At 45.2% G+C, this 26,608-nt stretch overlaps 1 protein-coding gene across 1 annotated transcript in view; it reads right to left on the reverse strand.

Annotated features, from left to right (window-relative positions):
- The window catches only part of LOC121271949 (transient receptor potential cation channel subfamily M member 1-like), a 71,970-nt gene that overhangs the window by 16,516 nt on the left and 28,846 nt on the right, over positions 1 to 26,608 (reverse strand). Inside the window, exons 11-21 of the mRNA XM_041178205.1 lie at positions 23,670 to 23,819; positions 23,444 to 23,578; positions 21,469 to 21,519; positions 19,376 to 19,516; positions 17,889 to 17,918; positions 10,127 to 10,419; positions 9,311 to 9,539; positions 8,638 to 8,757; positions 7,489 to 7,620; positions 6,694 to 6,822; positions 5,097 to 5,348 (exon numbers count right to left, since the gene is read on the reverse strand). Of these exons, the coding sequence (XP_041034139.1) occupies positions 5,097 to 5,348; positions 6,694 to 6,822; positions 7,489 to 7,620; positions 8,638 to 8,757; positions 9,311 to 9,539; positions 10,127 to 10,419; positions 17,889 to 17,918; positions 19,376 to 19,516; positions 21,469 to 21,519; positions 23,444 to 23,578; positions 23,670 to 23,819 (1,662 nt within the window). The remainder of the gene's footprint in view (positions 1 to 5,096; positions 5,349 to 6,693; positions 6,823 to 7,488; positions 7,621 to 8,637; positions 8,758 to 9,310; positions 9,540 to 10,126; positions 10,420 to 17,888; positions 17,919 to 19,375; positions 19,517 to 21,468; positions 21,520 to 23,443; positions 23,579 to 23,669; positions 23,820 to 26,608) is intronic.

A 26,608-nucleotide genomic window follows, 5' to 3' on the forward strand; every position in this document is an offset into this window, starting at 1 on the left:
GGAGGCCCGCTGTGATGTCCTCTTCCTTCACTCTTACCACTCAGGCTTGGGAGGCAGTGGCAGATGTGGTCAGTGCCAATGCTGCACACAAGAGGTTGGCCATCCAGTGTAGAAAACGGATGAATGATCTCATCTCTGCCACCAGGGTAAGGTGGCCATCTCATCACTCTAAACTCACACTCTATCAATGCCATCACAAATTCACTGGCATCCCACTTCCTGCCAGCACAAGGGACATCACACAAACCCTCACATCACCATCTGGCCTCATCTCCTCTGGAGACTGTCTCCTCAGCCCTCACCATCTTGAGGTCACTTGCACTGATCAACATGTGCCCCCCACACATACCCTGAGATATCTCCTTCCCCAGTACAGCCTTCACCCTGTAGTCTCTTCCCTTGCCTGAGTCCACTTCTCCCCCTTCCCCAAGCAAGGCCTAGCCCTGCAGCCATTGAAACGCCACCCCAGCCTTACAGCTGGTCATGTAGGTAGCGACCTGCCTGTGAACTCCCCAAAAGTGATGTGGTGCTGCCTGCGAAGGCTGGCACTGATAACTGCAAGTGCTGCCTGAAGTAAAGTGGGCAAACAAATTCTCGAGTGAAGTGCAGCCCACCAAGTGCACGTCACTTAAGTTGTGAAACACGCCAGCTTGTGCCTGGATGATCCAGCGTCAGGGGATGATTCTGGCGAGCAAGGTTTATAATTAGATCGAAATGTACTTAAATGACATTCCCGACGTTGGACAGCAAGAAAGGCCATTGACGGATGGAGTGGACAATCGCAAACTGGTTTCACGACGATTTAAAACTGAAATTTGGCCTTCTCGCCATATTGTCTGCTCACACCCACCATGAAGTCCAATGCCAACGGGGATGGAAAATTCCGGGCAGAGACTTCTATTTGTAAAATACAATTAAAACTTTCATCTGAACTCATTTCTATACACAGAGAGCCAAGAAAAATAATTCAAAAACCCTTCAAAGAACCTTTTTATATGAAACATAAAGCAGGTTCCCTTTAAGTAAGACCAGATGGAGAAGCAATTCCTTTTGAATTCATGGAATTAAAATCATATCCATAAAATTCCTTCAGGAAATGTTTGAATATTAAGTGGAATTACTTTGTCTGCCCTGATTTAAAATTTTCAGTAGATGATTATTTAATTTCAGAGATAGTTGTGTCTCTTGGGTATTATTTGTATTTAATGTGTTTATTGTCTATTTCACCCAGAGAATATCATGCTGTTAGAAACTTGAAGCTGCAGAGGGCACAGGAACCGAGTCAGTAAATGGAAGCCAAAAATCACTGCTCTCATTGCAAACAGCAAAATGGATGCTGAATATTTTCAACATTTTCCATTTATATTTCATTCCTCTCACTATCTTCTCGAGTTTATTTCAGTGCTTTCCATTTTTGGCACTGTCCTCTTCCCCATCCCATTCCCACGTATCTTAATCCTGAGAAAACTGCTAGCTGGTCCCTCCCCTCTGCTAATCACCATATATAATCAATTAGTGGTGAGTGACGGCTTCTGCTCACCATCTTCCCAAGCACCAGGGGATTTCTTTCTCTTTATTCTTTCAGGGGGTATTGGGTGTCATTGGCGAGGTCAGCATTTGTTGCCCATCCCTAATTGCCCTTGAAAAAGTGGCTTGCTAGGCCAGTTAAGAGTCAAGCACATTGCTGTGGGTCTGGAGTGTCACATGTAGACCAAACCGGGTAAGGATGGCAGATTTCCTTCCCTAAAGGACATTAGTGAACCAGGTGGATTTTTACACCAACGGTCACCATTACTGAGACTGGCTTTATATTCCAGATTTATTAATTGAATTTAAATTCCACCAGCTGCCCTAGAGGCATTAGCCTGGGTCTCTGGCCTCTTACCTGCCCTTCATCTTTTCATTGAGAACTGTCGGCGTGACATCAGCCATCTCAATTTCTCTGCTCCTCTCACACACTCTAACCTGTCTCTTTCTGAACTCGCTGCACTCTGTTATCTCAGGTCCAACACTGACTGTTATCAAACCCGCTGACAAGGGTGGTTCTGTTGTTGTCTGGCGTATTGACCTCTACCTCACAGAGGCTGAGCGCCAACTCGCAGACAGTTCCTCCTACCTCCCCCGGACCATGACCCCACCACCAAACATCAAACCATTGTTTCCAGGACTGTCACTGACCTCATCTCCTCTGGAGATCTTCACTCCACAGCTTCCAACCTGATAGTCTCCCAACCTCAGACAGCATGTCTCTACCTCCTCCCCAAAATCCACAAACAGGACTGTCTCGGTAGACCGATCATGTCAGCCTGTTCCTGCCCCATGGAACTCATTTCTTCCTATCTTGACTCCCTAATTGCCTCCTCTTCACCATGGACTTCCAACCCCTCTATACCTCCATCCCCCACCAGGATGGTCTGAGGGCTCTCCATTTCTTCCTTGAACAGAGGTCCAAACAATCCCCATCCACCACCACTCTCCTCCGTCTGGCTGAACTTGTTCTCTCACGGAACAATTTTTCCTTAAGCTTGTCTCACTTCCTCCAAATAAAAGGTGTGGCTATGGGTACCCACATGGGTCCCAGTTATGCCTGTCTCTTTATGGGGTATGTGTTCCAGTGAAGCTCAACACAAACTGGAGGAACAACACCTCATCTTCCGATTAGGCACTTAATAGCCTTCCGGACTTAACAGTGAGTTCAACAACTTCAGACCATGAACTCTCTCCTCCATCTCCACCCCTTTTTTCTTATTCATTTGTATTTTTAAATTGAAATGCTTCCAATTTCCACCTATCTATCACCTTCACATGGTCCATTTCCGACACTTCCCTTCTCTTCCTTGACGTCTCTGTCTCAATTTCTGGTGATAGACTGTCCACCAATATCCATTACAAACCTACCGACTCCAACAGCTACCTCGACTACAGCCCCTCACACTCCGCTTCCTGTAAGGACTCCATCCCATTCTCTCAGTTCCTTTTCCTCTGTTGCATCTGTTCTGATGATGCCACTTTCCAAAACAGTGCTTCTGACATGTCTTCCTTCTTCCTTAACCGAGGTTTCCCATCCACGGTGGTTAACAGGGCCCTCAACCATGTCCAACCCATCTCCTGAGCCTCTGCTTCCTCTCCCTCCTGGGACCATGATAGGGTCCCCCTTGTCCTCACTTTTCACCCCACCAGCCTCTGCATTCAAAGGATCATCCTCCGCCATTTCCACCAACTCCAGCATGATGCCACCACCAAACACATCTTCCTTTCACCCCGTCGGCATTTGGTAGGGAATGTTCCCTCTGGGACACCCTGGTCCACTCCTCCATCACCCCCAACACCTCAACCCTCTCCCATGGCAACTTCCAGGCAATCACAGAAGGTGCAACACCTGCCCCTTTACTCCCCTCTCCTCACCATCCAAGAGCCCAAAAGTGCTCCTTTCAGGTGAAGCAATGCTTCACTTGCACGTCCTTCAATTTGGTCTACCACATTCACTGCTCCCAATGCAGTCTCCTCTACATTGGTGAGACCAAATGCAGACTTGGTGACCGCTTTATGGAACACCTTCGGTCTGTCCACAAGCATGACCCAGACCTTCCTGTCGCTTGCCATTTCAACTCACCACCCTGCTCTCATGCCCACATGTCCCACTGCAATGTTCCAGTGAAGCTCAACACAAACTGGAGGAACAACACCTCATCTTCCGATTAGGCACTTAATAGCCTTCCGGACTTAACAGTGAGTTCAACAACTTCAGACCATGAACTCTCTCCTCCATCTCCACCCCTTTTTTCTTATTCATTTGTATTTTTAAATTTTTATTTATTTATTATTTTTTTACCCACTTATTTCCTTTATTATTAGGTATTTCCATTTTATTCATCATTTTATCCCCAGCTTTTAGCCTTTTTGATCTTTTTTCCAACCACCATCTGTCCCCCCACCCCACCCCACCCCCACTACTGCCATCTGTCACTTTCCAGAGTGCTTACCCTGGTCCTGCCATTATCACGTTCTGCTTTCCACTCTTAATGTCGCCATTAGCACCTCCTTTAGCCAGTAACACCACTATTAACACCCCTTTGACCTTTTGTTTATGACATCTTTCGCAATCTCTCCTTTGCCTCCACCTATCGCTGGCCCTCTATCCAGCTTCACCTGTCCCACCCCCTTAAACAGTATATATTTCACCACATTTCTATTTCCTTTAGCTCTGAAGAAGAGTCATACAGACTCAAAACGTTAACTCTGTCTTTCTTTCCACAGATGTTGTCAGACCTGCTGAGTTCTTCCAGCATTTTTTGTTTTTGTTTCAGATTTCTAGCATCCGCAGTATTTTGCCTTTATCTCTGGATTACTAGTTCAGTGACAGTACCACTATGCCATTATTTCCCCAAAGCCTCAGGAACAAGAATCTACAAATCCTGCATTGGAGAGTGAAACCCCCTACACAATCTGCTTCTATAGAGTCGCACTCTCACAGAGAAACATTTCTAGAGGATTGACAAGGGGACAGGAAATCAGTGAGTTGAGACAGGAAGGAAGTAAGAGGTGGGAGCCAAAGACACAGCCCAGAGATTTAAGGGATTTTTTGAAGGAAGGAGTTTGTGTGATCTATGGTGAGTCCAAAAGCTGAGGCATAGAGATTGAAAGATCAGCAGCTGAGGATAAAACACAGGGAACTAGAAGTATTCTGGAGCTACAGGGGTGTAGGGCAGAACATCATGAAGGTTAGGCAGAGTGACACCAGAACAGGATTTGAAAATTAGGATGTGGAGCTTGAGTTGAGGAACTACATGGGAGCCATATGGCTGCGCTGGATTTTACAAACAGGGAATCCAGGCACAAAGTTCTGCCAGGGTACAGCCAAGCACGGTGTCCAAGTCATTTCTTGAGGAAATTAAAACAGCCCAAAATGGTCATTTCCAGGTTTGGATGGAAATACTCTGCTCCTTCCTCCCTATTCCACATTAAAGTTCAATCCACTTCATTCTGATTCCATCTGAACATTCACTGGAATGTAGGATAGGTGGGAAGTGGGAGTTAGTTCCAGATCAAAGCACAAATCCCAGGGGCTTGATACTCAGGTGTGCAGACTCACTCACCATCTTCCCAATCATCATCACGTAGGGTCCTAGGTACTTGTTGACACCAAAGATGTCGAGGACACGGATATACCAGATGATAATGTCCACACAGTAGATGACACGACCATAGCTCATATAAGGCTGACTCTGGAGCCGCAGTAACACGCCACAGCTGAAGATAGCGATTGCCACCATGTCAGTGACATTCCAGTATTCCTGCATCCACACCTTCACCTTCTGCTTCAGTTTACTTGGCTCTGACATTAGGATCTAAATTAAAAATTGAATTAACAAGGATGGAATTTGTTATAATTCAATAGGCAGAAATCTGTCATCTCCAAATAGGACTTCCTGAACATTTGTGGAGTGTTTGCTGTGACAGGTCAGTGTAAAGAAGAGGAGTGTGGATCCTGAAGGTACATAGTCAGGTGGGACAGGTTTGTCCTCATTCATACAGAAAATTAGCGCACTATTAATATCCAGTCTAAAGGATTGGCAAAGAACAGAGTGAATGAAGACTTCAATAGACAGCAACCTTCCCCCATGGCCAGTGACCTTCCCCGATGGCCAGTGACCTTCCCAACCGGCCAGTGATCTTCCCCAGGACCAGTGACCTTCCCCCATGGCAAATGAACTTCTGCACGGCCAGTAACCTCCCCCATGGCCAGTGACCTTACCCCATGACCAATGACCTTCCCCCATGACCAATGACCTTCCCCCATGGCCAATGACCTTCCCCCATGACCAATGACCTTCCCCCATGGCCAGTGACCTTTTCCCATGGCCAGTGACCTTCCCCATAGGAGTGACCTTCTCCATAGGAGTGACCTTCCCCATAGGAATGACCTTCCCCATATGAGTGACCTTCACCCACAGCCAATGACATTACCCATGACCAGTGACATTCCCCTATGACCAGTGACCTTCTCCCACAATAGTGACCTTCCCCCACAGCCAGTGAGATTCCCCAAGACCAATGACCTTCCCCCACAAACAGTGACCTTCCCCCACAGTAGTCGCCTCCCCTATAGGAGCAACCTTCCCCGTAGGAATGGCTTTCACCCAGGGCCAATTTCATTCTCCATGACCAGCGACATTCCTCATGAGTGACCCTCCCCCACAGTCAGTGTCCTTCCCCCACATCACTGAACTTCACCTACACTCAGTGACCTTCCCCCACAGTCAGGGAGCTACCCCCACAGCCAGGGACATTCCCTATGACCAGTGACCTACTCCACGGCCAGTGACCTTCTCCCACAGTAGTGACCTTTCCCATGAAAGTGACCTTCCCCCACGCCCAGTGATCTTCCACCACAGCCAGTGACCAGTGACCTACTCCCACAGTCAGTAACCTTACCCCAGAGTTATCGTCCTTTCCCCACGCGGGTGATCTTCCCCACAGGCACTAACCTTCCCCCGTGGCCAGTGCCTGCCCCTGCGGCCAATGACCTTTCCTGTAGTCAATGACCTTTTCTCATAGTGACCTTCCCCTTGCTCTGCACTCTCTCGTGTTAAGGCTTGCCACACAGTGAGGAACAGAGAGAAGATTTCCTTTTTGGGAACACCCTTCTTAAAAGTCAGGTTTGAAAGTGATAAGACTCTGTGGCTTCCTCACCTCCCTGATTTTCTCAACGGCCAACATTAAAATATACGAGATGAGAATCCATTCTGCAATCGAGGGTAAGCCCTCCATCTTTACCAGGATTACATAGTTGTAGAGCAGCAAGTATGCAAGGTATGCCATCTGTGAAAGAATGGACACATACACCTCATGTAGGATTAGCACATTCTTACATATTTATTACGACATGAGAGGGATCTATAATTTCACAGGGTATGTAAGGATCACTAAGTAGTTAGAGTTTATTTACAAGGCTATGGTGGAAGATCAGGGGAGTGGGACTTATTGGTAACTTTTTCAAAGAGTCAGTGCAGACACAATAGAATGAGTGGGCTCTTTCTATACTGGATAATTCTATGTAACAATTTGTATGTGCACAGAGTGTAAAAGGCAGAATTTCTAAAGATCATTGTTCAAAATATAAAATGATTGTGTGAAGGGTTCATTAGGGTCAAGCCCATTCCTTTCTGATAGGTTAAAATTTCCACTTCCCCCATATCTTCAATCCCTCTCACCATGTCCTTAATATAACATCTTATAGCACAGGACTCCATGTACATCGTCCCTGTACTGGCTCTTTGCAAGAGTTGTCAATAAGTCCCACTCCTTTATCTTTCCTCAAACGTTTTCCTTATTGAGTAGTTATCCAATTCCATATTGAAATATATCACCCATATCCCTCAAGTCCATCTCAGTTTATAAGTAGTATTTTATTCCCCTTACACTGGGTGTGATTACTAACCTTACACTGCTAGAGTATGAACATCTATGGTTTACAGTGGAACTTACAGTGTGGAACCAGAATTTAACAATTGGTGCATTATAGAACTCATAAATCTTTCTTCCAATTGGAATACTTCTGTGATTTTCCATCCCTTCTTCTTCGTCCCCTTTTCTGGAAACAGCCTCAGTGTTTGCATCCTGAAATAAAGGAAACAGTATTTCACACGGAGCAGTCCTGTTCTCCTGGTCAGTATAGCTCCTGTCTGGCCAGTCCCAGACAATTTACTCCTGGGTCAGTATAACTCCCTCCTGGTCATTCCCGGAAAACGTGCAACTGGTCAGTATAGCTCTTGCCTGGTCATTCCTGGACATTGTACTCCTGGTCTGTATAGCTCCCTCCTGGTCCCGTACAATGTGCTCCTGGTCAGCATAGCTCCTGCATGTCCATACTAGACATTGTACTCCTGGTCAGTATAGCTCCTATCTGGTCAGTAATGGGCATTGTATTCCTGGTCAGTATAGCTCCTGTCTGGTCAGTACTGGACATTGTACTCCTGGTCAGTATAGCTCCCTTCTGGTCAGTACTGGACATTGTACTCCTGGTCAGTATAGCTCCTTTCTGGTCAGTACTGGACATTGTACTCCTGGTCAGTATAGCTCCTGTTTGGTCAGTACTGGGCATTGTACTCCTGGTCAGTATAGCTCCTTTCTGGTCAGTACTGGGCATTGTACTCCTGGTCAGTATAGCTCCTTTCTGGTCAGTACTGGACATTGTACTCCTGGTCAGTATAGCTCCTGCTTGGTCAGTACTGGGCATTGTACTCCTGTAAGTATAGCTCCTTTCTGGTCAGTACTGGGCATTGTACTCCTGGTCAGTATAGCTCCTGTTTGGTCAGTACTGGGCATTGTACTCCTGGTCAGTATAGCTCCTGTTTGGTCAGTACTGGGCATTGTACTCCTGGTCAGTATAGCTCAGTCCCACATTGAGCAGATCATTCTGGGATTCTGGATTTTCCTGTTTTAGTTCTTTAATGATAAGCTTCGTGGATTCTTCCTCCACCCCACCGTCTCCCCACCTCCCCCACCCACCCCCCCAATCTCCCCACCTCCTCCTCCGCCTTCCCCTCCCCACTGTCTCCCCACCTCCCCCTCCCCCCCCCACCCGTCTCCCCACCTCTTCCTCCGCCTTCCCCTCCCCACTGTCTGCCCACTTACATTGTCCTCCTCTTTCTCTTTTCCCTGTTCATTGTCCCCAGATGCTTCATATGACAAATCATCACTGCCTTTAAACTCCATGAAGAGAATGGCCGGCGGAAATATGATTCCCAGCATAATCTGATAGGAGATCAAAACAATGTGTTAGTAAATTAGATTCAGGATGAAAGTGTAATCACAAGACTGACCTGCTATACTTTATATTCATTTATGTTAGATATGAATTGAAATACCACAGACCCCATGGAAACATTTGAACTGTGGATAATATATAACTTTGCAGTTTAATTATACTTACAACACTAACAATCCAAACTTTAACAAATGTATTCATTTGCATAAGGCACTATATAAATGCAAGTTCTTTCTTTCTATATGGCTCTTTCCACATTGTAAGGATGTCCTAATTATGCACTTTCCAGCAAATTAAGTACTTCTGAAGGATAGTCATCGCTCGTAATGGAGGAAACTCGACAGCCAATTTGTGCACAACAAGATCCCACAAAACAGCAACAATTTTCATTTATATAGCGCCTTCATAGAAGATTGTTAGAAGTGTTTCATTGTGGCACATTAAGTAAGATAACTTACAAAGTAACATAATTAGATTTTAAAAGGATGATTTGGTTTGCATTTATCGTTTGTGATTTAAGCAGTATCCAGAAAAGCGCACCTTAAGGCCGGGGTTTTTGCGCATGTGAAGCCGGCCCATCCACATGTCAGTCAGCAGCATCTGGCTGCAGGTGTGAGCAATGAAGTCCCGGTGTTTGGCTGTTACTGCCAGCTTCAGGCAGGTCGAGTCGCTCCAGTTCTTCAGCTCATACGTCAGGAGTTTCATGGCCACCTGCTCATCATGTTTGTATGACTGGTCCAATAAGTCAACAGCAAGTTGGCCAAAATCCCTTCGAACAAGGTGAGAGAGAGAGAGAGAGAGAGAGAGAGATAAATGGGAGAGGTGGAAAGGGAAAAGTAGCTAACACAGAGACACAACCAAGCTGGTCACAGGTTCTCGTCCATTTTAGCTTTAATTTTGCTGTCTGACAAACACAGGCCCATCATTATTGGCTCTAAGAAAACTCCAGGCAATTGGTCCTGAATCTGATACAAGGAATATTTAATCTTGTGACACAAAGAGAACTGCACAGTAACTCGATAGATGAGAGGGGCTTTGGGTCTGGACCCTGTGTCAGATCCGTCCATTGCCTGAATAGTGTGCCGCAGATTGATGAACTTCCTGTGTAAACTGAATGTGTGGGATCAGCTTGAGACTGATATCACCACACATGGGACCAGCCTTAGGCACATATTGCCATATAAGGGCCCACATGTGTGACTGGACTGAGGCCTATATCACCTGTGTGGAATTGGCCCACGAATGCTTTCACTGCACTCACGTGCTGAAAAATGCATCTTCCTGCTGGAGAAGAAAAGGAGCCATTTGACTAACCGGAGAGAAATGGTAGCAATAATAAACAGAACGGTGACTGACTTGGAGTTGTTCTCCAGATCTTGTGAGATGTCATCCACGAGTTCACTGCCAGAACACTCGTTTGACATGGCCTTGTAAAGCTTGCAGGCGACCAAAGCCTTGGCCAGAGCCTCCTCGCCGTGCTGCCAGAAGAACAATGCCATTCTCTGCCGCTTCATCAGCACTGCCCACAAAAGCAGCTCGTGGTAGGGGTAGGTGAAACGGCCGATAGCTGGGTCATCCTCATCAATGTCAATCTCTTCTTCCTTCTTCTTCTTCTTCTTCCTCTTGGATTTCGAGGGTGGTTCATCATCCTGGGACAGGCCACAAGCAGAGTGAGCAGCACATGCAGAACATCCCTTCCCACTGACACATTTATCATTTAGCAGGACTTCAAATGACAGCAGATTGCAACCAGGCTGGGAATCAGGGGATTGTCAGAAACACGGCCCATCTCACAGGATCTACACGTTTGCTTAATTTGAAAATTATGTTCCACACTAAGCATTTTCATCTTTTCTTTGGAAGCAAATGAAAATATTATTGGGGAAAGGTGCAGATTCAGGAGCAATCGAGTAGTTATAGCGTGTATTAAAAAAATCTGTGAAATCCAGCACTGGTTTCAGTCACACTAACATGAAGAGTAAGGTGCTGAGCTTCACTAGCTGAGAGTCACAGAACTGAGCAGCAGGACAACAGCCACTGCTGTACAAAGTGTCACTCTGATCCCATGTGGAGAACCAGGAACATCCTGGACACCCATTCACAGAAAGGAGATTATTACATCTGAAAGTGGATGGGGCAACACAGGTGCTGAGGAAAGGTTAAAGGAGCTGGGGCTGGTATAGCTTGTCCTAAACCACATGGGAAAACAATTTTTGGAATATAAAGCAAGAAAGTCACACATGTGTATACAATGTCATGCATGTGGCAACCCTGTCACAAATGTAATTACTGTTCTACACATAGTTACTGTTGTAGGGTGTCGGATACCATTCAGTAGGTCTTAATGAAGTCTTCATAGTCTTAAGTAGGTTAACTGTATATATTTATTAACTACAAGAACTATTACATATGCACAGTAAAGAGTTCAAGCTAGCAACTGTCTCCATGCTTGCTGGTACACACAGCTCTGTCCAACACTAGACTGATCCCTAGGTGCTGGTCATATGTTCTCTTACAGCATGATACTCATCCCACATGATCCATGACAGGGCCTCATACTACAGCTACCATCTGCAAGTACATTATGTGTAGTTACCATGTTACACATATAATTTCCCTGTTTCCCATGTAAATAGAGTAACTAACTGATTACACAGTTAGTTACTCTATTACCCATGTAATTGTCCTGAAATACTGCAGATGCTGGAAATCTGAAATAAAAACAAAAAATGCTGGAAAAACTCAGCAGGTCTGGCAGCATCTATGGAGAGAGAAACAGAGTTAACATTTACAGTCTTAATGACTTCTTCAGAGCTGAAGATAGATAGAAATGTACTGGATTTTATACTGTTTATGAGGAGGTGGAGCAAGTGCAGCAAAATAGAAGGTCAGGGATAGGTGGGAGCTCAGGAGAGATTTGACAAAAATGTCATGGACACAAGGCAAAGGGAGTGTTAATGGTAGTGTTAAAGACTAAAGGAGGTGCTGATAGTGACATAAAGGTAAGATAGCAATGTGTGAATAGCAGAACAGGGATCAGCGCTCTGTGAAAGCATAACTAAAAACAAGTAACAGATGGCTCTGTTGTTGGTGGCGGAGGGCTGGGGGAAAAAATTGGATTAAAAAATGGGTCAAGATGGAGGAGAGAGTTCATGGTCTGAAGTTGTTGAACTCAATGTTAAGTCTGGAAGGCTGTAAAGTGCCTTATCAAAAGACAAGGTGCTGTTCCTCCAGTTTGCGTTGAGCTTCGCTGAAACAATGCAGCAGGCCAAGAATGGACATGTGGGCATGAGAGCAGGATGGTGTGTTGAAATGCAAGTGACAGGAAGGCCTGGGTCATGCTTGCGAACTGAGTGAAGATGTTCCACAAAACGGTTGCCCAGTCTGCGTTTAACCTATCCGGTGTAGAGGAGACCGCATTGGGAGCAGCGAATACAGTAGGCCAAATTGAAGGAGGTGCAAGTGGCTTCACCTGAAAGGAGCTTTTGGGGCCTTGGAAGGGAAGGAGAGAGGAGGTAAAGTGTTAGATGATGCACTTTCTGCGATTGCATGGGAAGGTGCTGTGTGAAGGGGATGAGGAGTTGGGATAATAGGGGAGTCGACCAAGGTGTCATGAAGGGAACAGTCCCTACAGAATGGGGGGGGGAGAGATGAAGGGAAGACATGTTTGGTGGTGGCATCATGCTGGAGTTGGCAGAAATGGCAGAGGATGATCCAATGAATGCGGAGGCTGGTGGGGTGAAAAGTGAGGACCCTATCATGGTTCTGGGAGGAAGAGGAAGGGGTGAATGTTAAGTTCCAATAGCTGTTTAGAAATGAAGACTGAAACCAAGACAGAGTTTTACTACTTGTCATAAAACTCTCCTCAGACAGCACTAGTCTCAGCTGGTATCCCTTTTATACAACCATGGGTACTTAGTTAAACAACCTAATAATTAGCAACTGAACTTCTTTAACTGTTTCCTTCACTAACAGGTTCCCCCTTCATAAAAAGAAAGTAACCCTGAGTTTATATAATCACACAAAAAATGGTAATAACAAACATCAACATATTTTTTTCAATCAATAAGTTGACTTTATTCCCTCCTTAAATAAAAACACATGTATAGATATGTCCACACAAAAGTATTTTTTCCTAAAGACAAAGACGTCTCTCCTTGACGATCTCTAGTAACTTGTTGGAGCTTGCTCCTCTTTTGGTGAGGCAGTCAGATAATTGGTAGCTGCTACCAATCCATTTGATCTTGGCAATCTCCTTATTCTCAAGCATCTGTTCTAAGCTTTCAATGTCAATTCGCAACTCATCTTGTTAGTGCACTTTGTAGAGTGAACATTTTCCCCAAAGTGACTTGTTATCTATAAGACATTCGATAAGTACCATCCCTGAATACTCTGTCCCTTTTAAAATTTCTGCCAGTATCTTTGTTATAAAGAATGCCATACCTACTAGCTCAACAAGGGCGAAAGTCTCTGCTGCCAACCTACTTTTCATAACTCTTTGTATCTTTTTAGATTCCCATGCCAAAGGGCAGCATTTGCCTTTCTCCCCCCCATGAGAAATATAAATCCTCCTGCACTCAAAAATCCATCACGTAGATTTGCATAAGATGCATCACTGAACACAATCAGGTCAATTTTTCTACCATCACCCAAAGATTGGAATTTCAAAACATACTGCTCCATTTTTAATTAGGTCAAGGTCTTGTTTGCCCGAATGATTTCTTCAACCTTGGGATTGTTCATTTCAGTGCTCAATTCCAAAACGTCAAAACTGACATCTGGCCTGGTTTGTCTGCCTAGCCAATTGAGTTTCCTAATTAGACTTCCGAGTTCCTCTTTTTCAGTTTCAGAAGTTGCTGTGTCATTCTGGGAGGCCCTACCATGACTAATTGCAATGGGATTGACATTCTCTAAATAGGATTGTTATTGATGTAAAACAACGTGTGATCCACTCTGCCTCATTTCCAATTTAAATGCACTTAAAGTGCAACAGAAACCCGACTTCCAAGTTTAAACTCCGTTCTGAGCCCATCAACGACAATTGTTTCAAATTCGCCACTACCATCTCACAAAAAAAATCATCCAAATGCATCAGGAACATGCAGCAAGTTTCCCTCCATGGTGCCAATAAAACACTGCCGGGTCTGCTTCCAACTGAAGACAGCCCAACCTTAACAAGACTGACCTCACTGAGAAACACCAAACTCTGGAGGCATCGTTTAAACTGTACACGCATTTATTTAGCTTCCAGAGAGCTCCCTTCTGTCTTTGGCACCTCTTTTGGTGCATGGAGCAAAACTTCCCTTTGAATTTGGTGTCCCTGCAAAAAAAAACAGCTTTAACATCAATGGACTTACATTCCCAAGCACTTGCAGCTACTAGAACTAAAAAGATCTTCAGCATAACTTTCCCTGCTGTGGGTGAATCTACTCTTATATCCTGGTCACCCAATTTTTCTTCAAACCCTCGTGCCACTAGCCTGGCTTTAGCTTTATAAGTCCCTTCAGAAAGTACCTTTTCTGTGCATATCCATCTATGAGACAAAGCTGGTTGTCCCCTGTCTGGCACTTCTGTGTATACCGCAAATTCTTTCCAACTATGTACTTCTTGCTGTTTGGCATCCTTTATTAATTTATCACCTAATTTGTTTGAAGCTACCAAGACTTCTCAGTCACATGGGCTTCTGCTCCTTGTAGCATTACCATTCTTTGCCATATTCCTTGACCTTGCTAAGCTACACCCTCTATCCTGCCTTCTATCATGCTCCGGGACTGTTACCATTTGATCTCCCTCTCCCATTTATAGATGTTCTTTCAACAGTTTGCAATCTGTTCCTCGAGGCATGTTCACTCCCAGACCCACCATCTGAAATGATACTGCATTTCCATGCCTTCCATTTTAGTACTTCATGTTTCCGATCCATAGGCCTAACCTCCTGTTCTTTATCTTGTACATTTAACCAGTTTTTATATTTTCCAATGGCCTTTCCCGCTCTATCTACAATTGTCGCTACCCACCATTGACTGGCCCCTTCTGGTGAGTATGTAACTTTAGTGCCAGCTTTTGGCAGTTGTCCTCTGGGACAAATTGCTTTATCTTCTTCGTCCAAATAACTGTCTCCATATTCAGATACACTGTCAACTTGAGCTACCTGGTCCTCACAATCATGCAACATATGGGGTATGAGAATTACATGGTTCTTCGTCCTTTCCTAAAACACTTTCTGAACCTGCAAATTTGTAGTCTGTGCCAACTAATCTTGATGCTTGTGCCCGAATGGTTTGGTCCCCATGTTGTAAAATGACTGTTTTACCATCTTTACCTATAATCTTTCCCAGGCTTTTCCACCCCTTAAATCCTTCTCTTTTATAGTATACCATGTCTCCCTGATTGAAAATAGTTTCCGGTGGGCATACTCTGTGTCTTAGAGCTCACTGAATTCTTTCTGAAACTTCAGCCTTAAGGAACACTTTTCCACCCATGTGTAGTGCAGTTAAATGCTCAGAAAAGGTAGAGCTAACGGTAGTCCCCTGCCAAACTGGGGGATGATCACTCTTCTGAGTCTTCTGTCTCGTATTTAATTTTGACCACCTTATTATATCATTGAGCACAGTTCATTGCTTAATGGTACTATGAATCACGCCTAAAACACCGATTGATCATACCCTGGGCATTTCTAGGGTTCATTCTTCTGTTATAAATCCCCAATTATTTTCTTGTGCCTTAATTGTCCAAGGTGTTTCTGTCCCCATTGTTTCTAGTTACAAATTTCCTCTCGTGCTGACACCTGCGTCCCGTTTCTAAACGATCTCGCCATCCCATTAACATTATAACTCTTTCGAGTACAAACCCGTTTCCATCTGTTTCAGATGAAGTTACATTGTTTCATAGTTTGCCAGTGTGAGATTTGATCTTGGGGTTACAAACCCAGTACCAAAACCACTTGGCTATTTAGGCCAAGCTTCCATTAACATTGTATCCTCCATTTTCTGTCTTACTGCCAATTGGCTCATTTGCTCCATGAACATTGCCGGAAAGAAATGTTTGAGGAATTTTTTTTTTAGAGCTTCTGACATCTGTTCTAGCAGTGTGTATCTTTCTGCGAATTTTACTCCCGTTAGAACTAGAAGCCATCCATATTCAATACTTTGGCACATTCTAGTAACTTGAACGCCAGCACCAATTGGGGAATTTCCAGATGGAACTTTTACAATCTTGAATATAGTCTACTGAATTCCATTATAAAATCTTCTATGGAACTTTCTTCCAACTTTCTGAATTTTTCAAAATTGGACCATGTTTCATAAGCGCTTAATACGACATCCTTCTGATAGATCTTACCCATAAAATCTAATAACGTTTTCAAACCTTCACTCGTGTTCAAATGCTCAGACTCAAACTCCAAAAATACCTCGCATCTTATTTTGCTTTTGTATGGTAGTGAAAGTGCCAAGGCCATTCCTTTTTTTCTCTTTGTCAAGGACGTAACCAGTGTCCATATAGTTACTTCATTATTCCATTGCTCACAGAGTTCAATCTCAGAAAACATTGGTGGATAATCCTACCCTGAAACTCGACATTTTGATTCAGCCATTCTCCTTTTTTATTCCAAACCACTCTGCCCTTAAAGTTAACTCCAAATACAGTCTGTTGTCTGAAGAAAGCTTAGTTTCCAATCTATTACTTACAAGCAGCAACCATTCTCTGCTACCACTGTTAAATTCTAATAGTTGTTTAGAAATGAAGACCAAAACCAAGACAAACTCCTTCAGACAGAATTTTATTGCTTATCATAAAACTCTCCTCAGACAGCACTAGTCTCAGCTGTTATCCCTTTTATACAACCAAATGGGTACTTAAACAACCTAATAATTAGCAATTGAACCTCTTTAAATGTTTCCTTCCCTAACATGGAGGGCAGAGGCGCAGGAGATGGGTTGGGCACAGTTGAGGGCCCTGTCAACCACAGTGGGAGGGAATTCTTGGTTAAGGATAAAGGAAGACATGTCAGAAGTGACATTTTGGCAGGTAGCATCATTGAAATAGATGCGATGGAAGAGAAGAAACTGAGAAAATGGGATGGAGTCCTTACAGGAAGCAGGGTGTGAAGAGCTGTAGTCGAGGTAGTTGTGGGAGTCAGTGGGCTTGTAATGAATATTGGTGGACAGTCTATCACTAGATATGGAGACAGAGAGGTCAAGTAAGGGAAGTGAAGTGTCGGAGATGGACCTTGTGAAGGTGAGAGAGGGGTGGAAATTGGGAGCGAAATCGATAAAGTTTCCAGATCCAGATGAGAGCATGAAGCAGCACCGATACAGTCATCAATGTACCAGAAAAAGAGTTGCGGGAGGGGGCCCGAGTATGACTAGAACAAGGAATGTTCCACATACCCCACAAAAAGGCAGGCATAACTGGGGCCCATGCAGGTACCCATAGCCACACTTTTTATTTGGAGGAAGTGAAACAAGTTAAAGGAGAAATTGTTCAGTGAGAGAAGTTGTTCAGCCAGGTGGAGGAGAGTGGTGGTGGATGGAATTGTTTGGGGCTCTATTCAAGGAAGAAACAGCGAGCCCTCAGACTGTCCTGATGGGGGATGGAGGAGTAGAGGAACTGGACATCCATAGTGAAGAGGAGGTGGTTAGAGCCAGGAAACTGGAAATTGTTGATATGATGTGGGGCATCAGAGGAATTGTGAATGTAGGTGGGAAGATACTGGGCAAGGGAAGAGAGAATGGAGTCAAGATAGGAAGGAACAGGAACAGGCTGACACGATGAGTCTGCGAGGACCCATGTCATTAAACTGATTACCTTCCATTTAAGAGGAATCAGAGGATTCCATTCAGTCATGGGAAACCTTGTGAAAATATCACCTTTGTTTAAGAGTCAGTCTTGTGTAGATAAGGCGAATGATGCAAAGGCTCATTCTCAATGTGAAGGGGTCAGACTACAGGAATAAAAAGACAAGCCCCAGGAGTTGGTGGAATAGGCTGGAGTAAGATACAGTTCTGGGGGAAGAGAAGGTATAAAAGGGAGAAATGGAACACACCAAGTATCAAAAGGAATAAAATATCAAATCTAATCAAACCATTTCAACAAGAATATTTCAATCATTGCTCACCTCCATTCCCAGAAGTTTAAGAGCTTTTGGCTGCAGGAAGACAGAATGAAACAGATTAAAGATGGAGAAAAGAAGAGCAAAGATCAGTTAGTGAGAGGAATGACTAATATCGGCTCTTTTCACTGCCAACAGGAAAGACCCTAAGTGCTTCATAGGCCAAGTTAGACTGTGCAGTGACTGTGGAATGAAGTCAGCACTCATTTCATATTCAATGAGATCACCAGTAAATGGGTCTCAGGAAGGGGTGAAGAGTCACTGAACAGTGATCAGGTATAGGGCACTGAGGCCTATAGAGAGGTACGAGAGTGTAGGGATTGTCACTGGATTAACAATACAGAGATAGTGGGTGCAAGTTAATGCCCTCCCCCTAGGCGAGTTTGAAGTCGAGGGCAGCATTTAATCAGCAGGAGGGTAGCGACTGTCCCACCTCTGCCCTGATTAAGTCTGCTTAAGGGCCTCATCGTGCCACCTCTGGTATTCAACCCTGTCGTGTTTGCTTGTGGGCTCCTGGGGTGGGGGGGCACGGAAGCATGGGGCGGGTCCCTCGTTGTCAGGCACAGTGCCTGATCCAGGAATCTGCCATCAGGAAGGTGGGGGGCCACCGAAAGCCACCCCTGTCCTTTCTTCCGATCCACCTCCCCAGGGTCCTTGATCCTGGGAAAAGCTGGCCATTTAGGTGCCTGATTAGCACTTAATAGCAACAGGCCACCCCATAAGTAGATGATGTGAAGCTTTCGCCAGCTTTCCAGCCACTGACCAATAGCCCAAACACCTTAAATTCTGCCCAGCGAGTTCAATTCCCACTGCAGAGTTTTGGAATTTGAATTCTATATGAAAAATCTGGGAATAAAAAGCTGGTCTTAGTAAAAGTGACAGTGAAGTTTTGGATTGTAATAAAAATCCAATTGGTTCACTAATGTCCTTTAGGGAAGAAACCTAGCCTCCTTACCTAGTCTGGGGTCTATACATAACATCAGTCCACACCTGCATGGTTGAATTGCCCTCTGAATGACCTGTTACCTAGTTGAATCAAACTTTCAGAAGGTGGTGCACCATCACTCACCACCTTCTCTGGGAAATTATGGAGGAACAATAAATGCTGGCTTTACCAGTGACACTCACACCCCTTGAATGAATGAAAACTCTCTTCCTAACTAATGAAATTGGCTAAGTGAACACAGCCTGAGAATGGATTCCAGTTACCATCTCCTTATCCACCATAGTCAGAGTCTGGCTGGACACTGGACCCAATGTGGACAGTTAACACAGGGTGCGCTCCAGCAAGTCCATGTTGGGGAGTAGAGGAGTGGAGAGAGAGCAGGTCACCAAGATCATGTACTTTGGATCACTTGCTCTTATCCTGGCCAAAGAGTGACCACTGACCTTTGGTGAAGCACAAGAGATTACAAGAGAAAAAGCTTTGAACAGTTTCCATTCCAATTCTGTATTAAGTAATTGATTTTACTAAAGGACAGGCTTATGTTTACCCGCTTCGGCCCAAATAAATTATTGTAGAGTGTGCGGAATGTTTTTCTTGTGTAAGCACAGCGATAGGCTCCTCCCATCAGGTACTCTATGACCAACCCAATGTCAATCAAACTGATGTGGTAATCAGGAGGCAGGTTCCCCTGTAACAGAGAGAACAGAAATGGGTCAACATGTGTTACCCCAAAACACAACCCCAAACCAACAAGGCACCTTGGTGTTATAGACCCAAAGAGAGGAGTCTCAGTTCATTTTTCACTCCCTAAACAGAGGCTGGAATCACCACAAGCCAGTGAATGTTGCTCCCACTCCCCCGGCAGAACTCTCCTTTTGACAGTTGAATGGATATCAAGTCGTTAACCCTTCATGACCACAAATGTTTTACATACTTAACCATTTCTAGTTTGACAATGTCACTTAGCTTACTGTTCCCCAGCACTCTTCCAACTGGAATTCTCTGCTAACCTGAATTCTGATGTTCCCCTAATACGAATTGTCACTTGACCTACTGGAAGCAACTACAAAGCTATCGGGAACCCACACCTGTACATTGTATTATTTCACACTTTATGTTTTAATGCACCGTTGAGGATTAGAAGTAAATTGAATACTGTACTTCATTTCCTCAGTACTTGCATATTAGTTCATGCTACAAGTATTGCACTGTATTCCGTTGGTAAATGGCACTTTTCATTAACTGACATTTTTGATTAACCAGCACCACCCATTCCCGGCACATACCAGATAATAAAGATTTTACTGTATTATCCAGCTGTTAGCAGGGGTCCAAAATGCACAGACATCAATGGAAATGTTGTCTGCAGTTGATGCTTTTTATGCGTTTCTTACATAGATTTAATCAGAATTAGAAAAATATCCAGCCCACCAATGAAGCATTTTGCATGTTTGAAGTGTTTTCCTTTCTTACAGGAAAGCAGTCAAATTTGAACTCAACGCAGTAAGAATGTGAGTCAGCTGGAGTTGTGTTAACAATCTGACAAGTGTAACTAATCCCTACAGTCTTGTTAAAGAGCTACCAGTGCACAAGTTCAAACCCAGGTACCAGGGTGTCACCAGAAGGGTTTCCAACCCTCCAGGATTAACCTGAATTCTCTAGGAATCTCCAGGACAGAGCTATGTGCAGCCCTGCAGAAAAATCATTGGGACATTAAAGAAGACTTTTTTTTGTCAGTTTCTTTGAACCAGATGTAAAAATATTGAAAATGGGAAGGTTGAAATGTTAGGCTGACAGTAAAGCACCATTCAATTGGGTAATGGGTCTTTTTGCTTTCCAATTGGCATAGGAAGGAAGTACATCACAAGGGTAGATGTGTTGGCCGATTAATGGCTGGAACAAGGGGACATGTCATGTGATGAAACTTTTAGGAATACATTTAATCACAGTTGGCAACCCTAGTAACCAGGCAGTTCACCTTTACCCTCAGCACTCTCCACTAGTCACAAAACAGAATTAAGTGCAATGTATGCTGGGAACTGACCCATTAAAATGAATCCCTTTTCCACACAATTTCCCCCTTTATTCTCCTGACAGTAACAGCTGAGCTGACTCCTCCCCCACATTGTCTACTCATTCATCCTAACACCTCCCTGACACTGACATCTCCCCTGCACTGACCAATCCTCCCCTACCCAACAATGACACCCATTCCACTGCCCACACTCTGACTCCCCCACGGAATATACCCTCGCCCACAATGAACTCTCCCTCCCCAAGCCACTCACTAACCCCCTCCCATACAGCACCCCCTGTCTACACACTGACCCTTCCTTTGCCCACACATTGACACCTATTTCCCAGTCCCACACTGATCTCTTCCCCATACCCCAGTACAGCTTCTCCCTCAGTTCATTATCTCACCAGATATACATCTAAACTTCTCGATTCTGCATTGTTTAAACATCCTTGCTGAAAACCAAGAACTTAATTCATCTCCTAATTGTCTCCTTACCTGGACCCCTGACCCTGTTGTATTCTCTGACCCCTTTCCTGATTGCTGATTTTCATGTCTGTTAAGATTGAGGGAAACCTGCAGCGCAATCAGTGGGCACCAGCATTAAATACAGCTGCTCTTACCTTTTTGACGTCCCTGACCAGGTAATGCAGAGTGTTGGGGGGGCCCAGTCTCTGGAACAAAACCAAAGTCATTACTCACTCATGTTTCAGATGCACCCACATCTTTGCACCAGATTTCCCTGCCTTAACTCCTAACAGCCAATGCCCTGGGTCAGCCCAGAGAGTACAGCACCAAATTTAACACTCTGTTCCCATGGCCAATGAAGAGGAAAACTCACACACAGCCCCCAACACGCACACACACACAGCACCCCCCCTACACACACCCCCTGACACACACACACACACCCCTGACACACACACACACCCCCTACATACACACACACACCCCCTACATACACACCCCCTGACATACACACACACCCCCTACGTACAAACACACACACACACCCCGACACACACACACACACACCCCGACACACACACATACACACACACACACACACCCCCCCTACATACAAACACACACACACACACCCCAACACACACACACACACCCCGACACACACACACACACACACCCGACACATACACACACACACACACCCGACACATACACACACACACACCCCCGACACATACACACACCCCCAACACATACACACACACACACCCCCGACACACACACACCCCCGACACCCCCGACACACAGACACACACACACACCCGACACATACATACACACACACACACACCCCCGACACATACACACACCCTCAACACATATACACACACACACACACACCCCCGACACCCCTGACACACACACACACACACACACACACACACACATACCTACCGACACACACACACCCCCCCGACACACACACACAACCCCCCGACATACACACACACATACACACCCCCGACACACACACACACACCCCCCCGACACACACACACACCCGACACACATACACACACACACACCCCCCCGACACACACACACACACCCGACACACACATCCCCCGACGTACACACACACATCCCGACACACACACACCCCGACGCACACAGACACACCCCCAATGCACACAGACACACCCCCTGACGCACACAGACACACACACCCCCGACGCACACAGACACACACACCCCGACGCACACAGACACACACACCCCGACGCACACAGACACACTCCCTGACGCACACACACACACACCCCCGACACACACATCCCCCGACATACACACACACACCCCAACGCACACAGACACACCCCCTGACGCACACACACACACACACACACCCCCGACACACCGATGCACACACACGCCTACACATTCCTACACACACACACACACACACACACACACCCCAAAACATACAGAAACACAAACAAAACATGCAAAAACACACACACCTAAGCACACAGAGTCATGCAGAAACACCTTTGCTGCAGGTGCCACTGGACAGTGATCAGGATTGGGCACCCGGTCTGATTTCCTTTCCCTAACCCAAAGGGCCCCAAGCTTAATGTAGAGATGCCTGAGATTGACTGGGGATGAAAGCAGGGGCTTTCCTGATGTATCACACACTGGGTTGGGCAATAACCCCCTCCTTTGACCACAGGGGTCATTTCCTGCAAATTAAAAACCTTTTGGTCCAAATAATTTTATATTTCAATAACTCAAAAGGCCACCAGAATGGCCAAACTTCTGCCTCTGATTAGTCACCATTATGAGTGAATTGATGTTCCTCCTTCTGTTTAGGCAATGTTGTTTTCTGCCTCTCTCAGCTGCTCTGTGCCTTTCTCACTGTCAGTGGGCAAGTGGAACCACAACTTCCAGTCTTCAGGCAAGGCTGGGAGCTCAGGAGAGAAAGAGAGAGAGAGAGGGAAATAGGGACAGCATGGCTTATCATGAAACTCACCTTATCTATCAGAGGAAGTGTTATTCCAGCACTCTGGCTCCAGCCTGTTGGTTAAAATCTTACCCTATGAATCACAATCTATGTGAGGGATGGAGACTCACCGTGTTGTAAAGCTCCTCTAACCGAGGGATGGTTAAGAAGTTATGAATATTTACTCCATTCTCAATCAACAGCTTCACAAAGTCCACCCGGTCCAGAACCAATGCATCTATCATGGCTTGTTCCAATGAGTTCACCTGCAGCACCAGCACAAACCAGTTAACACAAAGGTAACACCATCACACAGTCAGCAATGAGGCAGTAAAGTTATGACACCGTGGTTCTCACCCAGTTCAGCAGTTCCAGTTTCCGTGGGTCAGTTTCCTCTTTCACCTCATCTTTCCCTCTCTTTTTCCCTTTTCCCTTTACTTTCGTCGCTCGCTGTTTTACAGATCTTTTTGGTTCCTGAGTAGCAGGTCCAGAGCTGCTGCCCATTGGCTGAAATACAGAAGCAGACAAGGATGTTGACACTTAAGGGGCTAGCAGAGGCAATTTAAATACCAAAGTTACTGACAAAGCACTTCATTTAAACTCATCATTCGTTCACCCTTTCTAATTCTATAAGGTGTCAGCTGTGCCTGTGAGTAACACTCTCATTGCGCAGTCAGTGTCGTTCACCTCCTTGTGGAATATGCCTTTGCAAAGAGGGTCTGGAGAGAGATGCAGTGGTTTTTGTCAAGGTTCATCCCAAGCAGACTCTGCCCTACGGGCTGTTCTCCAAAGGGACACACCGAGACAAACATCAACTCCAGCTGGAGGATCATCAACTCGGTGAAAGATGCTCTTTGGTCTGCCCAAAACTTGTTGGTCTTCCAGTGCAAAGAGTTGTCCCCAACTGAGAGTTGCAGACTGGCACATTCCAAGGTCCAGGACTACGTGCTGAGGGATGCACTAAAGCTTGGGGCAGCCGCCGCAAAGGCACAATGGGGGAAAGGTCACCTTTCTGCCATAGTGCACCGAGGGGCTGGGAATTGTATAGACCTCTTGAGCTGTACAACTCACAATAAATATATGCACTGAATACTAATTATATTATAATCATATTGAAGCACCTCAGAGAGCAACATGATGGATGTCGAAAACTCCAATATCATTGCATGTCTGGCTGTCTGTAATGATCATATTGAAATAACTGTAATATTCATTGATTGTATTGAAGCATCTCATGATCCATGTGTAAAAGTTGAATCTGATTGTACTTTTTGTGACGGTGATTTAGAAATGTTTTGTAATGTTCTTCCAGATATTTTTTGAATAAAGTATATTTAAAAAAAAAAACACTCTGATTGCTCAATCAGAAAGCTGTATGGTCAAGTTCTGTTCCAGAAATTTGAAAACATAACTGAGTGCAGTATTGTGGGAGTGCCACATTGTTGGAGATGTGTTTTTCAGATGAGACATTGAACTAAAGCTCTGTTTGCCCTCTCAGTTAGAATTAAAAGATTCTCTGGCACTATTTTGAAGGACAGCAAGGGAGTTCTCCCTTATATTCTGGCCAATATTTATTCCTCAACCAACATCACTAAAACAGATTATCCAGTCATAATCACACTGCTGGGGGTTTGCTGTGTGCAAACTGGCTGGCACAATTCCCGCATTGCAACAGGGACTACACTTCAAAAATAATTCATAGGCTGTAAAGCATTTAGGGATATCCTGGCAGCTATATAAATGCGAGCTTTTCAATTTCTGTATTTTACTTCCCCGCCCCCAAACCTTCTGTAGGAAATCACAGCCCTACCACCGCCCCTCCCACCTCACCCCGCCATGGGGAATCTCAGCCCATCCTGGGATACAGCCTGGATGATAGCAAGGCTGTGGCCAAATTCCTCATATTCCATTTTTGTATCCTGTTATCAGCTAGCTCTGTGAATGTGATGCCACCGTTCTCTGTTATCAGCTAGCTCTGTGAATGTGATGCCACCGTTCTCTGTTATCAGCTAGCTCTGTGAATGTGATGCCACCGTTCTCTGTTATCAGCTAGCTCTGTGAATGTGATGCCACCGTTCTCTGTTATCAGCTAGCTCTGTAAATGTGATGCCACCGTTCTCTGTTCTCAGCTAGCTCTGTGAATGTGATGCCACCGTTCTCTGTTCTCAGCTAGCTCTGTGAATGTGATGCCACCGTTCTCTGTTATCAGCTAGCTCTGTGAATGTGATGCCACCGTTCTCTGTTATCAGCTAGCTCTGTGAATGTGATGCCACCGTTCTCTGTTATCAGCTAGCTCTGTGAATGTGATGCCACCGTTCTCTGTTATCAGCTAGCTCTGTGAATGTGATGCCACCGTTCTCTGTTATCAGCTAGCTCTGTGAATGTGATGCCACCGTTCTCTGTTATCAGCTAGCTCTGTGAATGTGATGCCACCGTTCTCTGTTATCAGCTAGCTCTGTGAATGTGATGCCACCGTTCTCTGTTATCAGCTAGCTCTGTGAATGTGATGCCACCGTTCTCTGTTATCAGCTAGCTCTGTGAATGTGATGCCACCGTTCTCTGTTATCAGCTAGCTCTGTGAATGTGATGCCACCGTTCTCTGTTATCAGCTAGCTCTGTGAATGTGATGCCACCGTTCTCTGTTATCAGCTAGCTCTGTGAATGTGATGCCACCGTTCTCTGTTATCAGCTAGCTCTGTGAATGTGATGCCACCGTTCTCTGTTATCAGCTAGCTCTGTGAATGTGATGCCACCGTTCTCTGTTATCAGCTAGCTCTGTGAATGTGATGCCACCGTTCTCTGTTATCAGCTAGCTCTGTGAATGTGATGCCACCGTTCTCTGTTATCAGCTAGCTCTGTGAATGTGATGCCACCGTTCTCTGTTATCAGCTAGCTCTGTGAATGTGATGCCACCGTTCTCTGTTATCAGCTAGCTCTGTGAATGTGATGCCACCGTTCTCTGTTATCAGCTAGCTCTGTGAATGTGATGCCACCGTTCTCTGTTATCAGCTAGCTCTGTGAATGTGATGCCACCGTTCTCTGTTATCAGCTAGCTCTGTGAATGTGATGCCACCGTTCTCTGTTATCAGCTAGCTCTGTGAATGTGATGCCACCGTTCTCTGTTATCAGCTAGCTCTGTGAATGTGATGCCACCGTTCTCTGTTATCAGCTAGCTCTGTGAATGTGATGCCACCGTTCTCTGTTATCAGCTAGCTCTGTGAATGTGATGCCACCGTTCTCTGTTATCAGCTAGCTCTGTGAATGTGATGCCACCGTTCTCTGTTATCAGCTAGCTC

Source organism: Carcharodon carcharias, chromosome 32 (genome assembly GCF_017639515.1).
Source record: "Carcharodon carcharias isolate sCarCar2 chromosome 32, sCarCar2.pri, whole genome shotgun sequence".
Classification (NCBI taxonomy): domain Eukaryota; kingdom Metazoa; phylum Chordata; class Chondrichthyes; order Lamniformes; family Lamnidae; genus Carcharodon; species Carcharodon carcharias.